This window comes from Sylvia atricapilla, chromosome 9 (genome assembly GCF_009819655.1).
Source record: "Sylvia atricapilla isolate bSylAtr1 chromosome 9, bSylAtr1.pri, whole genome shotgun sequence".
Lineage (NCBI taxonomy): Eukaryota > Metazoa > Chordata > Aves > Passeriformes > Sylviidae > Sylvia > Sylvia atricapilla.
In genome coordinates, this window is record NC_089148.1 from 1,919,816 (window position 1) to 1,937,317 (window position 17,502).

The 17,502-nt window shown below is 40.9% G+C and overlaps 1 protein-coding gene across 1 annotated transcript; it reads right to left on the minus strand.

Moving 5' to 3' along the window:
- Positions 1-4,386: 4,386 nt before the first annotated feature.
- Positions 4,387-17,496, minus strand: FNDC7 (fibronectin type III domain containing 7). The gene is made up of 13 exons (XM_066325525.1): positions 17,203-17,496; positions 14,674-15,606; positions 14,222-14,240; positions 12,399-12,653; positions 11,491-11,751; positions 10,727-10,984; positions 9,213-9,467; positions 8,247-8,504; positions 7,541-7,795; positions 6,386-6,640; positions 5,569-5,841; positions 4,952-4,981; positions 4,387-4,444 (listed from the first exon to the last, which is right to left on the minus strand). Exons 1-13 carry the CDS (start codon positions 17,494-17,496, stop codon positions 4,407-4,409), a joined length of 3,384 nt encoding a protein of 1,127 aa, XP_066181622.1. The 3' UTR covers positions 4,387-4,406.
- Positions 17,497-17,502: the final 6 nt, after the last annotated feature.

A 17,502-nucleotide genomic window follows, 5' to 3' on the forward strand; every position in this document is an offset into this window, starting at 1 on the left:
TTTTTTAAACACGTTCTTAGAAGCAAAAACCAAAATGCATTATAGAAAAAGATCATATCATTAAAGTCCAAGTCTATTTCATAGATTATTCTGATGACTTGTATACTAAGTGAGGAGAACCATCTGGAATAAACTCTCAATTAATTCCTTTGTATTGAGTGTCAGCTTTTCCCTGCATGTTCATTGCCAGTTTAAGAGTACTTCAGTTCCTCCACATTTTATTTTCAGATCCAGTGACACTTCGTATGAATAAGGGATTTTATGTAATAAGTAACTTACAACGAAGATGTAGCAAACAAATGCCACAGCCCCAAGATAGGAAGAATATGAAGTGGGAATCAGTTGTGAAGTAACCTGAGGGTAAAAATAAAGTATTTGTGCCTTTTTTTGCTTCTTTGTGATGCAGGTCATTTAGGCATATTTTGTTTTAAACATCCAGGGAAAAGTGTCTTGACTTCTGACAGTATGCTTAATTCCACAGGATTCCAAGAAGCAAACTTTTTCTTTCTCCCTACTCTTTCTGTTTGCTGAACTTTAATAGTCTTTCCTTTATCACCATGATCCTTAGTAGTCAACATTTTTTACTACTGATGTTGTTGTCTGTTACATTTATATTTGTGTCACCCGCTTTTAAATCTGAGCTTGAAACAAAACTTAAGCTTCAACAAATCCATTCCCTTGCAGCATAAAACTAAAACACTGAGCTTTCATTTAAGATTGGAGAAGAAAAGAAAAATCCTATCTAGTAGATTATTAGAACTGTCTCTGCAGTCTGGCAAGGGATTGCATAGATTCTGTCCAAGCAGTGAGGACAACTTTAATTTATCTTGTTTGTGTCTAGAGGGCTTCTTTTGGCCTTGTTCTTAACCTTCAGTTTCTGAAACAAATATGTTCTTGGGCAGAGAGGCTGTAGAACCAGTGTTTTGTCAGGGAAAATGGATTACTGATTACCAGTTGTTTCTTCAGGGCTCTTCCTCTTCTTCTGAGGCTGTTGGGCAATACAGTGAAAGAATGGTTTATTTGCAGGAAAAAATGCAGGTACTTGAGAGACAATCTTGGCCCTGAACATGGACAAGCACTGTCTCACTACAAGAAGACAGTGAACATTTTGATACAGCTTGTGCAAAGACTGGCCCATTCCAGTATCTTTTACAAGTGCAGTAATTTCAGGACTGTGTTTCATTTTCCTATTTTATAAGTAATCCTTTTTGACCTCTGAATTTAATATGATCAATGTTATGTACTTAGCAGTGTAATGGACAGCACAATATTCACTGCCAACCAAGCAAAAATTACTTGAACCAAGACACCTGTCTGAAACTATCCTTGAGATTTACTGTCATACAGCTCTTCGGTTTGTATCCAGGGTCTGTTAATTCGTTTTTGTCTTTCTGATGCCATTTTAGTTCACGTGCCCTTCCTTAAAAAGCAGAAGGAAGTGCAGGGCTGTGCAAGCAGCTCTGATGAGCAGGGGTGAGCTAGTGGAGGTGCCAGTGCTGCCCACTGTGGTGGGGTTGTTACAGTGCAGTACAGCTGCACTGAACATTCATCTCGGGGGTATTAAAAGAAAATTTCTGCCAGTTTCAGCTGGAAGAGCTGTGGTTGCAGAGCTGTTGTTTCTCACAGTCTGTTCACTCGCTCTTCATTTCTCAGGGTAAATGACCATGACCTAAGCACTATGAACCTGAAATTTCCATTGTATCCCACATTTCCATAAAAGCCTATCTGGGATAGTTATCCTTGTGAAGCCTCATCTGTCTTGGAAATTTCCTGTGGCTCCAATCCTAAGTACTGGAATAGTAATATTAACAGCCTCCTACAGCATACAAGTTTCCCTCTTTAGAGGAACTAGAAGGAGTTGGATAAATTCTGCTGGCTTTACATGTCTGAGCCCTTTGCATGTGAAGCACGTGCAGCTTTAGGTATGGATGACCACCAGCTATTAAGCTGGTAAAACAGCATTTAAGTGCCACTCTTGATGTTTGGCAACGAGGTTGTCATTTTACCTTTTTTACTCTCCACCAGCAAGAGTTAGATGTGGTAGAACACTAAATCTCAGTAAACTTGGGTCATGTCTGAAATCACCTGAAAGGTAGATTTTTGCCAGTTCCTTCAGTGGATTGAAAACCTAAGTTTTGAGCTATTACTTCCGTGCCAGATGCAATTAAAAACAATGTCTATTTTAAATAATACTTAATTTTTTTCAGCAAGTGTTCATATTTGTGTAATTCCAACTAATACATCTTTACTGTTATGCATTGAATTTAAACATTTTATTAAGCATTCATGAAGTCATCTGCTGTGAAATAACTGAGGTGGTTTTAATCACCTAATTTGTTAGTCCACATGATTTCACAGATATTGCTCTGAAAGCATCCATTTTAGCATAGCCATATGCTGCCTACCTCCAAGCCTTCAACAGGAATTTTCTTGGTTCTCAAGTCTTCTTTCAAGAGGGGTTGGGTTGCTTGGGGGTTTTTGGTAGGATTTTGGCTGGTTGGTTGAGAATTTTATTTCTTGGGTTTATTTTTGCTTCAGAGCAAAAAGTCTAGAACTTTGTACCAGTAAATGCTACAGAAACAGCATCTATAAAAACAGATGCCTGATTGTCCCTGTGATCTGAAGTCAGCATGACCCATAGAAGTGTGTTTACCTCAGTCTGGAGAGAGCCTGCAACCGATCCTGACCAATTTTTTTAATCAGCTCAGTGAATGCCAGTGCCATTTCACATATCAGTAGTGTTGACTATAAGACAATTGTTACTAGACAATGTATAATGCCTGAATAACAACACCTTGAGGCCATAGTAGGAGGTATCTGGCTCAGTTCCATTGTGTTGCTCTTCCTCCCTGTTTTGCTAATTGTACACATCTGCTGCCCACTTTTTTTAGAACTGAATCAACGTGTTTTTTTTCTTGAAATCCTGACTCCTTTTCAGCTTTTCGCTTTTTTTTTTTTTCCCTAGCAGACATACAGGTAATACAATCTGATACAATTACACTTCTTCTCAGAGACAAAAGGGAGAGGAGCTGATGAAAATAGTACTACAGCATTGTTCTTTGTAGTGTGTAATTGGGGTGTTAAGGTCTGTGTGCCAGGGAGAATTAAGTAAACGTACACTCCAACAGTTTAGAATGGCTTAAAGTACATCAGAGCTACTATAAGAGCATGGAATTACCAGAATTGCTTTGGTGAAAAGCAGCAGTTTGGGGCTTGAATTTGGTTCCAAAAGAAACCAGTTGCTTTAGAGCTCTGAAAACCCAGTTAAACACCTATGCTGTGGTGACAATGGCAGTGATGTCTGGAAAGAAGAAATACTGAAATAGAACCCTCAAGGAATAAGGCAGTTAATATTTTTTAATTAAGTGAGAAATAAAACCAACTTTGTATTAACTAATGCAGAGCAGTTTTAAATAATGTTTCCTAAAGAAAGACTTGTTTGATCATGACAAAATGCAGATAATGTTTTAAGAAGCAGCATATAATTTTTGGGCATCTATAAGCAATTTACTGAAGCATGAGATTGCCATGAGATTGTGCCCAAGTGATTAGAAGCATTGGCTGAGATACCTAACACCTAATGTGTTCTCTAAAGAAAAGCAATTTCCACAATGAATAGTGTCGGGTTTTATAAGCTGGAAATAGTGCTAAAAACCCTGTAGTCTTGGGATACCTTTGTACACATGAGCTTTCCGAAGACTGTGTGAGACTACACGTGTTTGTAGAACCATTGACCTTAAACTTTGCTTTCAAAGTCGGCTGAAAAAGTAACCACTGTGGAGTCTGAGAGAAGTCCTGCCTAGGTTAGGTCTGCTACCATGAGGTGTTCAGCCTTCCTGCTCTCGGTCCTCAAGCAGCTGTGAATGTTGCAGTTAAGCACAGATGTGTCTTTCTAGCTTCAGGGAAAAGAGACTGAAAATAACATTTAGGGAGAATGGTGTTATGAACAATATTAATATCCAGGATAGCAGTAGGTGAACAGCAGCAAAAAGGAGATCAGCCTTAGGGGGAAAATGTCAGCAGTCATTTCTTGCCATCCCTCTGAGACAGGAGCAAAAGACAATCCAGAACACCAGGAGAAAGTAAATGAGTGCTGAAGAATATTTTTATCTGTTTGGATTTTAAGGGTTTTTCTGGGGAACTATAGCATAGTGAAGTGAAGGCTTAACGAAGTGAAAGAAGGTTGTTATAAATGGAGGAGAGGACAAATTAGTAGTGCGAGTAGCAATAAACGAGATTTCAGAGGTAAATATGATGGATTTTAATAAACCACTTATGATACACAGGACTGTGAAGTGTTTCCCTCCAATGTCAAAGATTTAATCAACAGGAAAAGTTGGATTCATACTTTCTAATATGAATTGTGATTCTTGTAACTTACCTCCTTATCTGAATTCGAGTTTCATCTAGATGTGCTTTGCATTGCTCTTTCCTCTATAAATAACTACAAAAGAATTTGGAAATTAAGAAAATTTCAGTTATGGAAAAACAACTGTCCTGAGAAATTTTTGTTTCTGTGGCTGCTTTTGAAGTTGTTTCTAGCAGTTGACATAGGCAAAGAAAGCACTACCCTGCTGACACCCAGAGAAAAGGTAGAATAGATTGAGGTAAGCAACGTTTTTTTCACCTTTTTGAAAATAGCAAAGTGCCACCTAGCTTCATTTGTAATGGGATGTGGGAAGGCTATAGAAGATAAACCTGCCTTTTATTATGTGCTATCAAATGAGTTGGAAGTGTTGTGACCATGCAAGATAGTATGCAGGCCACAATATAGGTAAGGTTTTGTTGGTGTTTTTTTTTAATTATACATTATAAGATGGGGGAGGGGATGAGATAAACCTGCATAACACTACCAGAAGCCTTGACTATGAAATCGATATGCATCTTATTTGAAGATTATTTAAAAATATTCTGTAAACTTCATTAATTTTAATGAATGTACTGTTCTTACCCATTCCAACAGAGCTTCCAGAACAGGTGACTGAAATGACATGAAACAGCAGTACAAGTGTTAGGTCTCAGGTTGTAAGCTGGGAAATAGCATTCATCTGCAGTATGTAGTCCATCTATACTACTATGCAATCCCATCAGATAGCAGTAGTTTTATAATGGATTCAATCCATGCCTTGGGAAAGGCTAGGTCATTTCTTCCCTTTTAAACAATTTTAACTTAAATAATGTGATTAGGAGTGATTAATTGCAGTTAACTGTTTTGGTTATTTAAAAAATACATTAAAAAAAAGCTCATTTATTTGCTTCTATATTCTAACCATTCCTGACCTCCCAACTGAACATTAACTCTTCTGTATTCACCAGGATATGGGTGATCCTGTTAAGAGGCACCTGTGTAAATAAGTGTGCCCACACCCAAAATGCTGCTGTGGAGTTCCCATCACAGGTATTGCAAGACTGCACTCATAAAGTTTGCTCTGCAGTCAATACTAGAGCAGAAAAGTTCTATTCCATGCCACCTTTACCTGCATAACTTTGGATTACCTTTTAGCTGTCTAGCATGCATGGACAAAAAAAAAAAAAAAAAAAAAAAATTCAAAGAAATTTAAATTCTACCTGAATATATTTTCTTAGGACAAAATGAAGAAAATAAAGTGAGCTTTGGCCCCTTGTCAGTGACTGGAGATACCACCACAGTGTAGACATCTCCACAAGGTATCTTGGTGATATCACAGTGATTCAGACCCGAGCTGGGGGTACAGCTGAAATTGCCCTTTGAGCCATGTAAATCAGCTTTGTAGTTGATTGTTTCACCAGAAGCTCGCCAGAACACCCTGATGCCATTGTTGCTGAGTCTATAGAGCTTCACTCCAGAAGGGCAGCAAGCACCTAAGAAAGAAACATTAATGAGCAAATTTTGTGAACTCACAATGTGTTATAAATTTCTAGAGTGCAGTTTAAACCAGATTACTATGATTACCAGCATTTCAAGGAGAAAATTATTTCACAAAGCCAAAATAATTCTTAAACTGAACTAGGAGAGAACAGTTTTATTAGAGTCATTTTATGGAGCTGGAATTCAGTCACTGTTTTACATGCTGGAGTATTGTTGCTCCCACCTGATATAAGATCTACCTTAGAATGCCCAGAATCCTTTTGAGGTCTTTAATTATGCCATAGCATAATTTAAATTAAAAAACTGTTTCTGGAGCAGTATTATTAGAACTTAGTTAAATAGCCAACTGATGGCTGTCATAAGAACAGGTCTTGATTATATTAAAATAATCTGAAGTGCATTTATTTAAAGAGGGAACTGCAGGTGTATTAGGTGTGTGTTGAATTTCAGTTGTGCTATTTCTGTGAGAGGATCACCACACAAGGTACATTGTCTATTGAGTGTTTTTCTTCCCAATTGCATGTACACTTGACGTACTGGAAGAATATCCCTGATAGGTGCAGCTGGACGTCAAACCCGTCTCACTAATGGCTCTCAGAGACACTGTGTAGTTGGTGCCACATGTGATACAGCCCAGGAGACAGTAGGTCTGAAGTGTGTGACACTTTGCCTGTCCTTTTGGAGACTCCAGTGTTGTTACGTATGTCTGTGCACCCCTCCCAACAGACCAGCTGATATTGGTTACCGACTGTGTCACTTGAGTTAGTGTCAGGTCATTGGGGCAACAAGGAGCTGAAAGAGAGCAGAAAACAGAGAAGCTGTTTCTGGTTTGAACCTGGAAAATGAAAGGTATCTGGAGGCTTGCAGGTAGAAGAATAGTACACGATGAAGAGTAAAGGAATGAAGAAGTGCATACTTCTCAGGCATGCTGAAAAATAGTTGACTGCTGGCAAGCCTCTAATAAACACAATGTCAGTTTAAGACCAATTTGTCTCTTAACTGTGGATTAGAACTCTGGAATTACTATAAAATGACTGTTCACCAAGATTCTAAAAATTACAAAGATTTTTCATCAGAGTATCAGAATACATCTGTAGTTCAATTAAGCAGGGTCTGTCTCTACCCCTCAAATCATGTTATCTCTGCCATCTCTGTCTCTGTTTCAAGTGTCTTCCTCTACAATGTAAAATGACTGCAGACAAACTGTCTGAACTGTTGAAAATAGATTCTGGTGTATATTAATCTCTCTGCTGGGCCTGGGGATTGTCTAGAGAGGTGGTAGAGGACAAAACCTGTTAGCAAATCAATAGCAGGAATAGTGGGTAGGATGTGCTTTAATTTGTTCTTTACACTGCTTATTTGTTGACATGGGCATTGCCTCTCCTGGTTATACTAAATATCAAAATGCTGACAAGGAAGTTATGCATTACATTAGTGGCTTATGTTATTACATTTTAGTTAGCTGTGCCAGAAGATAATTGGTTGCATTAAGGCCTCTCAGTCTGAGGCAACTGCCCTTCCTTGTCACACAGACAGACAGGTTTACAGAAAAGGGCATCCAGCAATACACAGTACAATGTGCACATACTGTAAATAAAAAAATAGCCAAAACCATAGAGTCATAGAACTATTTTAATATTATGCTACTAAGTATGTTTTATATAGTATATAACTATATACAATTCCCCATACCTGTCTCTAAAGGAATACTGTAGCTTGGGAAGCTCTGTCCTGCTGGTGATCTTGCTATAGCACTTACAGAGAAAGCAGATCCACAGGGAAGATCCATTAGGGTACAGGAATTCCTGGTGCTTGTGCAGTGCCAAAGTCCAGCCTCTCCTCTGGCAGTGACAACATATGTAGCTTCTTCATTGTTAGGTTGCCACTGCACATTTATTATAGATAGACCCTCCTTTGAGATATTTTTAATTTCAGGGCTGCAGGGAGCTGAAATATTTCATATTAATAGTATTTAAGCAGACTGTTTATGCATACTGTATAAGTTACAGGCGAATATTAAATTCTAGTTAGAACTGACAAATTACTTTGGAAAAGTGTATGATCTTAATATGCTTTACTCCTGGTGAGAAATTAGAAGTTGTGACAGAACAGACAATGTAAGGATTTTGTGTATAAATTGTAATTCTGATTTTCAAAATACTGGAGCTATCAGAAGCTTTCAATACAAATTTGATGTAAGTTCCCTTCTTACAGTGTATTCTTACGGACTTTCAGTTTTGGAGTTGCTGGAGTTTGGGTTTTCTAAAACTGTTAATCAGTAAACTTAGTGAAACAGTTCAACAGTAACTTAGCACTCCAGTAATGTTTTTCACCCACAAATCCCTGTGGCGTACAATAACGATTTCTTCAGCGCAAGGAAAATGAGCGATGGCAGTACCTGTTGCCACGTCCCGAGGCGCACACGGGGCGCTGCCGCCGCGGGCCTCGCTGAAGGAGAGCACGGTGATGCTGTAGGCGGTGCTGCACTGCAGGGCCGACAGCGTGCAGGCTGTGGCCGTGTCCCGGCACAGCAGCACGCCGCCGCCGCCCGCCGCCCGCGTCTCGTACAGGTCAGCGCCCCGCACCGCAGCCCAGGTGACCCGCACCGTGTCGCTCGACGTGAACACGGCCCTCAGGTCACTGGGGCAACAAGGAGCTGCGAGCAGAAAAGGCAGACAGGGAAACCCGAATGGGACTGGGAAACTGGTGCAAATAAGAAAACTGGTGCTTCATTGATCTACGTGCTTCGTGTCCTCTCCAAAGGTGACCAATACTGGGCAAACAGCCTAATGAATCGCAGATTTACTTCTTCAATTAATGCAGTACCGCTCCTTCCGAATCGATAGAGAATATACTAGTGTTTAGGTCAGACACAGGAGCAATTATGAATTATGTATACCCTTGGTTTAAAATTTTAAAGGTCTAGAGGTTAAGTAACAATGTTCTCAATGTCCCATTGAACTTACTGCTTTTTTCATTTTCCAAGTATGACAACTCCCTATGAGGAAGTTGAAGACTTTGGTACACTCCTCCTGAGGTAAAGCATAAAAAGAAAACCCGGAAAGGACTAGAGTTCAACTGTTACACCGGGTCTCTGTGTTATTCATATGTCCTTGCCTGATGATTGTGAATTGTTAAACTCTTTTCAAGTTTGTATGCATGTCGTTGCACTTGACTATGCAAATCAAGTTTAATTGCAATGTGAACTGTTTCTTTTTCTCTGCCAACCTTTGTATGTTATACCCAAAACCTGAATAAAAACAGAAGTTTCAGTCATTATCTTCCCATAAAAACGTCCAAACAGCTCTACCATAAATACAGTTAAAAGATCCAAATGAATTTGCGAGAATAGGTGTCTACTTACCAGTAGTGTAATTGAACACATCACCTAAAGGACTCTGCCCTGCCTTGTTATATGCAAAGACACTAATGAAATAAGTGAAACCACAGTCTGACTGGAAATGGCACTGAGTGTATGATGTGTTGCAGTGCACTTCCAAGCCATCATCACTCTTCACAAAAACCATGTAATAATGACCCAGTGTGACACTAGACCATGACACCAGCAAGTGACCAGGTTCATCCTCCTCAATCGATATGTTCACTGGTGCACAAGGAACTGAAAAAAAAAAGAAAAAAAGAAAAAAGAAAACTCAATACATTTTTTTCCTTTCTTGAAGTTGAATAAAGGAAAATCAGGGATATATAGAATTATTCTACTCAGCTTGAATAGTTGCTCTGTCTTGATCAAGAAAACAATAACTTAGCTGCCTTTACAGAGGTTGCTGCTTGTATTTACGTGAAAAGTGGGTATGATTTTTACAGAACAAAATAGATGCTACCATCATGTTTTACAGAAACATCTGCTTAAGGAGCCCCCTGAACAAAAACAGTAATGCCAGCCAATATTTCCAAAGGAACCGGCACAGTCTGTGCTCACAAATAGTAGGTTTGGATGATAATTGGAATACTGGCATGAACAGCATTTGGCATCCAAAAGCCTCTATATGTGAAAACCCTATATATTTTTGTATAAAATTTACTGTCTGTGTCTGAGTAGAACTATCCTTTGTTTAGGTTTCCTTTCTGTTGGCTTTCCAAAATGCCACATTAAACTGCAAACTCCATGGCTTTTGTTTAAATAACATTTACTTTCTTTCTACTTCAGTAAAGTGCAGCTTGCTGCTATTTGAATATACATGATCTAGCTGAAACAGTGTTGGCTGAGATTACAGCCCATAGCTTAATAGCTGTCTCTTGCATAAGCCTCTCTCATCCTGTTGGATGTACGACAAAGCTGCTCACATGATTGATCTCCTAACTCCTATCAAAAGTCAAAACGAGGCAGGTTACATCAAATGACTAAGTAAATAATGTTGTGTATTTCAAGTAGCATATAATAAAAATAAATTACTTCGATTTTGATTACATGGGCAGTTCATCTACCAGGTCAGGAAACAACAATCTCTGACATGGCAGTGGTGCTGTAGCTGAACTGAGCAAGCTCTTTTCCTGAACATGGTTGATGGTTTCTTGATTTAGTCTAGTGGTATTACTTTGGCTGAATGTGCTTATGTTGACTCCCTTTATAGCTAACAACTGGACATGGCCCAGAACAGCTCTATGCTCAGAGGCAGTCCTTAATGCCATTTCCTCACAAATTTGTTCCACCACTGCAAGTTTTTGTCACAGAAAGATGAAGCATGTTTAGGCTCTTACACCTGCAATAGAAAAGTATATGGCACAATTCATGAACAAAGGTCAAAAGCAGAACTCTTTGAGAATCACCTGTGAATGGCAGTGGACCCATTTACATTTGAAATGAGAGAAGCAGATGTTAAGAGTGCCATTAGCTACATAAGAATCAGTGACACATACTAGTTTTTAAGCTTACTGCATCAGTAGGTTCACTGGCTCCAGCATCATTGTATGCTGTGACAGACACATAATATTCAGAGCTGCACTGGAGGGATGGCACCGTGCAGGAGGCAGAAGATGTGTTACACCTCAGCTTCAGGAGTCCACTGGAGACTGTGACACTGTAAGTTAGAGCTCCTTCTGTTGGCATCCAAGAGACAGCAGCTCTTAAAGCACCACTATTGAAAGATACTTTAACATCCGCTGGTGCATTAGGACCTATGGTATAGCAATTTGGAACACATGAATATGATTTAGATTATGGCCTACAGACATGATCTCTTTCACAACTTGCAAACTAAATGCATTTCTTGGGTGCAAACCTTACCCTCATTTGTGTTAAAATGACATTTTTAAAAAGAAATAGTTCTAGATGACCACTGCTGAAACTCCCTGCTTATTTGAATACTTGCTTCTCACAATTAGAAAAACCATCAAAACCCTCAACCTGATATTGTGTAACCCTTATCCAGACCTGTCCTAAGTACAGCTTCAGTGAGAGTAAATGGTATCTTTGCCTCAGTAATGTCCACTAAACATAGCCATGCCATCTGAGCCTTCATAAACTTTGAGATGGGGCTTAAATATCATCTGAAAATTTACTTAATGTATCCTTGAAAAACATAATACAATCACACATACACCTAAATACTTTCTGGTATATTGTTGCTGTGTTGTTTTTGGAATGCTGACTTGTCTTCAGAAAAGAAAAGAAAATTTCTTACTTGTTCTTTGGTTATATGTGAAATCATCTCCAGGCATCCCATTGGCATTCCAGGCATAAGCCTTGATAGTATATAGAGCTCCTGGATCTAGATTGGTAAATATCAAGGAGGTATTGGTGGTGTTCTGCTTTAACATTCTGCCCAAACCATCTGATCTCATGAGTGACACAGAGAATCCAGCTGCCAGAGGCACAGCTTTCCAGCTCACTGCAATGGAGTCACAGCTCAGAGAATGAACAGACAGGATTGGAGCAGCCAGGACTGTTGAGAAAAAAACAAAATTATGCTTTTGGTTTTTCAGAAGTACAGTTTGAAAAGACCAAATTTGAAATGAATATACAGAAAAAACAGTCACTAAAAATCCTGAGAGACAAATTCAGTGACAACAAAATCAGAATAAATTAATGCAAGACCAACAGAACAAATGTGGAAAGGGATTTGGTGCATCAATTATTGTATTGCACATTCTGTGAAATGAACAAAAGCTGTACAGAAAGTGTGAAGGGCTGCATGTGTTGAAGAATGAAAATCACCAAGAAGATATTGCATTTCCTGTCCTCTAAGTTTCACATTGTCTTACTATTTTATATTTTTGGTTGTTTCTTCTTGTCTTCTATTCCTTCAAGTTATGCCTTTTGTTAAAGTAAAATACATATATTCACACAAATTCTAGTGAAACTCCCAACTGAACTTTTAACTTACTGTACCATCATAAAGTAAACCATTAATTCAGACTTTTGTCCTGGTCTTTAAGTCAGATGGCTGAATTCTAGTCCTCAAAAACTACAAGAAGAATGTGATCAGTACAATTTAAAATAAAGATTATAATAATTCAGGACAGGTACACGCATGAATGCTTTATGTCATAATAACATTACAGACTTTGAAATAAGATTTTGAAAGTCCACCTGTTTTTACTTTTCTGAAAGGTGACGGCTGGCTTTTTCCTCCTGAATTCATAGACCTGACAGATACTCGGTACAAGGTGGCAGGCTTCAGTCCCATCACTGTGCCTGGAGAGTTTTTTACTATAGTTTCAATGAAGGAATCTCCATCTTGTGCAGTCAGCATGTAATTAGTGGCCCCAGGTACTGCTCTCCATTCCACTGTGATGCTGTTGCTAAGTTTTGAATAAGCTTGGTCAATAACAGGTGTATCTGGAGCTAAAATGGAAATAATGACAGAGACACTGAGGTTGGAAAACACAGTCCTGTGAAACGGTCTGTGCTCTGAACTTTTCAAAATTACAAAATGCAGCACAAATAGTCTACACTTTCTATGAATGACTAAAATTTAAGTTAAATGGACTTTCAGTGAACATCAACAAAATACAGAGTCTTACGATATTCTAGACCAAATTTCATCTTTCCATAAAAATACCCTATTTTTAAAATAGAGTAAGTCACTACTATAACACCATTATTTAACCTAGGTTGCACTGAGAGGTTCTCCTTTAAAACAAATTAACTATATTACCAACTAAAGCAATATATAAAGCAATATATACAAAGAAGAAGTGCATGTTTACACAAAGCAGTCTGAAATAGGATGCTGAACCTTAGGCATTTCTATTTCAAAGCAACACACAATAATCTAGTCTGGAAGGGATCAGGGGAACTCACATAACCCCTTGCTCAAAGCAGATACACTTAGGTATTCAATAACATGACCGATCAAATATTTTAACAATGCTTTGGTGTTATGCTTTGCCATTCAGAAAGAGCTCTTGTGTACTGCAGACACAAAACTAACTATGCAGCGTATTTCTTAACCATGAGTAATTTATGTTCAGAAATCAAGATTTCCACACTAAAATCAGCATTTATAAACAATTACACATATTGCAAGGCTGCAAAGCACTCACTAGAAGAGAAAAAAGATAAAACGAAGGTACATCACACATTAAATTAAGAAAAGGAACACAGAAGTATCCGGGATGAAGTAGGTACCTCGATGTAAACTCATTCATAGCAAGGCAGCTCATGTGGCATTTGGGAGACCTGAACAAGTGTAATACACAGCTGCTTGGGTAAGTGCTAACATCCCTGTGCTATATAATCTCTACTTGGCTGTTAGGCAAGACTTAGACCTGGGTAAGGGTTTCCTGCATAGAAATTTTTATGACTTGTTACCAAAGACAATATTTTAAAACAAACTAAAAAAATATATGATGCAGTATTTTGCTCCATGGTTGTGAAAGACTCATCTGCAAATGTTCCACAGGCATGGTCAGACAGAATATCTGGGACCATTTTTACAAATGGAGCAAAAGAGGGTGTCTGACTATAACTGATAAGAAAGTGCTTGGGAGCAAGAGCAGATGTCAATGCTTAGTTGAGTAGCTGTGTATTAAATTCCAAAATATTGGAAATATCTATCTGTGCATAGGAGATTGTTCTTCTGGCGTGGTTTTTATCTTGGTGGTGTTCTTGTTGTTTTTTGAGGGAGTGTGAAAGAGGGTTTTTTTTGTTTTGTTTAATACACTAGTATTCAGGCACGAGTGAATATCTGCGGGAGTGTCCAACAGAATTCTGACTCCTCAAAAAAGAGATCTAAAATTTATAAAGACATCAATGTAATTTTTTAAGCCTGAATCAAACATGAAAACAATTTTTGTTCATAAAGCTGCTAGAACTTAGAGAATATTTTATTAAAAATTACAAGTGGGTGTTCTCTTCAGACACATTCAAAAATAGGCAGGCAAAACCAAAATACCATTTCGAATATTTACCTGTATTTGCTGATAATATCTGAAAAGGAAGATGCAACAAAATTAGAAAAACAATGTGACATTTTATTTTGAAAATTAAAAATCTAAGAGTGTTAGTAACAGCAACCTAAAAATACTATGTTTATTAATACATTTTACTGATATGATGTTATTTGCTCAGATTCTTTAAGCACGGAAAGAATACACAACCAATGAGATTTGGTACAGGTATGCAGATTGTACTGCTTCTACATTTCCTCCTCTGAACCTGCCTATTAATCCCGTTTGCAGGTGTTGACACACTTTAAAAGTATTTTTCAGTCATATGTAAACAGCGCAACGCTGTGATATTAACGAAATACCAACGTGGAAGCGGATGCCTGATAGCGCTCTACCCTAACTTACGGTTTACTTTTCCGAAGAACACGGTATCATCGTTAAAAGTAGTTTTACAGCAATTCAGCCGCACTCACCATTCCTAGGCAGCTGAGAAGCACTGCAGTAAAGGCCAGTGACTGACTCTTGGCACGGCACATCCTGCCAGAACTTCGCTGCAGCTTCTCCCGGGGGCAGGCTGGGGCCGGAGCGCGGCGGGGCTGTCGCTGCAGGAGCGGCCCCGGGGACAGGAGGAGCCCCGGGACAGGAGGAGACTCGGGACAGGAGGAATCCCGGGGACAGGAGGAGCCCCGGGACAGGAGGAGCCCCGGAGACAGGAGGAGACCCGGGACAGGAGGAGACTCGGGACAGGAGGAGCCCCGGGACAGGAGGAGCCCGGGGACAGGAGGAGACCCGGGGACAGGAGGAGACTCGGGGACAGGAGGAGCCCGGGGACAGGAGGAGACCCGGGGACAGGAGGAGACTCGGGGACAGGAGGAGCCCGGGGACAGGAGGAGACTCGGGGACAGGAGGAGACCCGGGGACAGGAGGAGACTCGGGGACAGGAGGAGCCCGGGGACAGGAGGAGACTCGGGGACAGGAGGAGACCCGGGGACAGGAGGAGACTCGGGGACAGGAGCGGCCCCGGGGACAGGAGGAGACCCGGGGACAGGAGGAGCCCCGGGGACAGGAGACTCGGGGACAGGAGGAGACTCGGGGACAGGAGGAGACCCGGGACAGGAGGAGACTCGGGGACAGGAGCGGCCCCGGGGACAGGAGGAGCCCCGGGGGCAGGAGGAGACCCGGGGGCAGGAGGAGACCCGGGGACAGGAGGAGCCCCAGGGACAGGAGGAGCCCCGGGGGCAGGAGGAGACCCGGGGACAGGAGGTGGCGCTGGGCTCAGGAGGTGGCGCTGGGCTGGCCGCGCCTCCCGGCTGGAGCTCAGCCGACAGCGGCCACCAGAGCCCGGTGACACCCGGCTGCTGGCCGCATAGCTGCTGGCTTTCCCTTCTGCTACAGGGGTGCAGGTTCTGCAGGGTTTATACAACACTCATAAAATAATTAAGCTAAATGAAATTTGCTCTTCGGCTTGTGGTAAATGTAATGTATAAATTCGTGTATCAAAGATTTGGTTTATTAAAAGCTACTCCACGGCATCTCGGAGATTCCAAGACCTGTGGTGCAAGCCGCGAAACCACAAAATTTGCAACAGAAATGACACGGCCGGACTGGAGATGGCCCATTCATCAGGGATGGGCCTCCACTTCACGGCTGATTGATATCTGATATCAATCTCGATAGGGGATCCGGAGGATGATCAAATGAGCACCCCAAAGATGAGATCCAGGAAGACTATGAACGTCTTTTCATACTTACGGGAACCCCTTTCAGACCTCACTTGGAAATAAAGAGATACATGAATATTTGCACTTTCAATGGACTTAGCCTCAGGGTTAACAAACTGTACAAAAACTGTCCGCCGAGCCCCGGTGGTGTGTGGCTGAGGTTGGATGGTACCATTGTTACTGTCACTCTGCCCACCCAGCATTCCATCGATGATGTCCAATTTTATTGTGGCTTTTAATTTTTTTTTAAACTGTTTTTAATTGTTTTTTAATTTGTTAAATAAAATCTGTTATTTTTAATTGACTTCTCATTTATAAGAGGCTCGTTGCCTATCGCAGTTTTGCCCACTCACAAGGATCTTTTCTCCGTGGAATGATGCCCTCATCGTACTCGCCTTTGAATGGCGTACCTCCATACACACTGGGAACTATTCCCTATTCCTGGCGTGGGGGAAAGAGGAATTTTCCTCGCATTTCTTTGTATTTATTCCAGCTGCTGGTTCTCCTTTGACAACACGACTCTATGTCTCCAAAGTGTAACTTCTGAAACGATTATAGGCGTCAACAGCCACTGTCGTTCTACTGATTTGTTAAAAAAATATGGATATTGATCTAATACCAATATCCAACTATGAGGGACAAAGACTCTCTAACAGTTTGAAGTTAGAAAGTGTATGTTTATTACGACGCCGGGCAGCGTGAGGGATAGCTCCCAAATACACACCGCAATTTACAGATGCTCACAGGGTCTTTTTATGTACAAAAGCGTTGAATACCCAAAACACAAATGCATATTCATAACTCTGGTCCATCCCATTCCCCGCTTCGTATGGTAATTAGCCAAAAAGCAATTAAGCATGCGTAGTTTGTTCTTTGAAATGGGTCGGTGGTCCTTCTTATGGGGTGGGGTCTCAAAATGATGAAGTAAGATGCGTCTTCCTCGCTTTGACTTTTTAACCTTTTAGTGTTGGTGACACCTGGATCCTGTTTTCTCAAGACTATCTGATTTATGATCACATTGTATTCTTGGAGTCTATTGATTAAGTTGACAGGTCTCCTGATATATCGGTTCCTTAAATCCGGCTTATGTTAAAAAAAAAAAAAAAAAAAAAAAAAAAAAGGGAAGTTTACCTCAACAATGTCTAGTTAGTAAAAGGGAAGTCTACGTCAGCAATGTCTAATTTAACTAAAGTCCTTTATTCTTCAAAATGTAAAGGGAAGTCTACGTCAGCAATATCTAGTTTAACTAAAGTCCTTAATTCCTTAAAATTAATATCTCACTACGACCCTCCGGTTTTCCTCGGTGGTTGACACTATGCCAGCTGGGAGCCGTCCCGTGAGGGAGCCCCGCGATTCCCCGGGGTCCCGGCGTGGGGCCGGCTCCGGGAGAGACCCCGGCCGGGCTCCTCCACTCCCCGCACCCCGCCAGGCCTCGGGCTCACCTGCGGCAGCGGGAGGCCAGCCCTCCGCCCGGAATTCCGGTTCCCCCGCGGGAATTCCGGACCCCGCGGAGGCGGCCGGGCCCCGGCTCCCGAGGGGCTGAGCCCGGCCGGCAGGAGCCGCCCCGCCCGGCATGGCGCT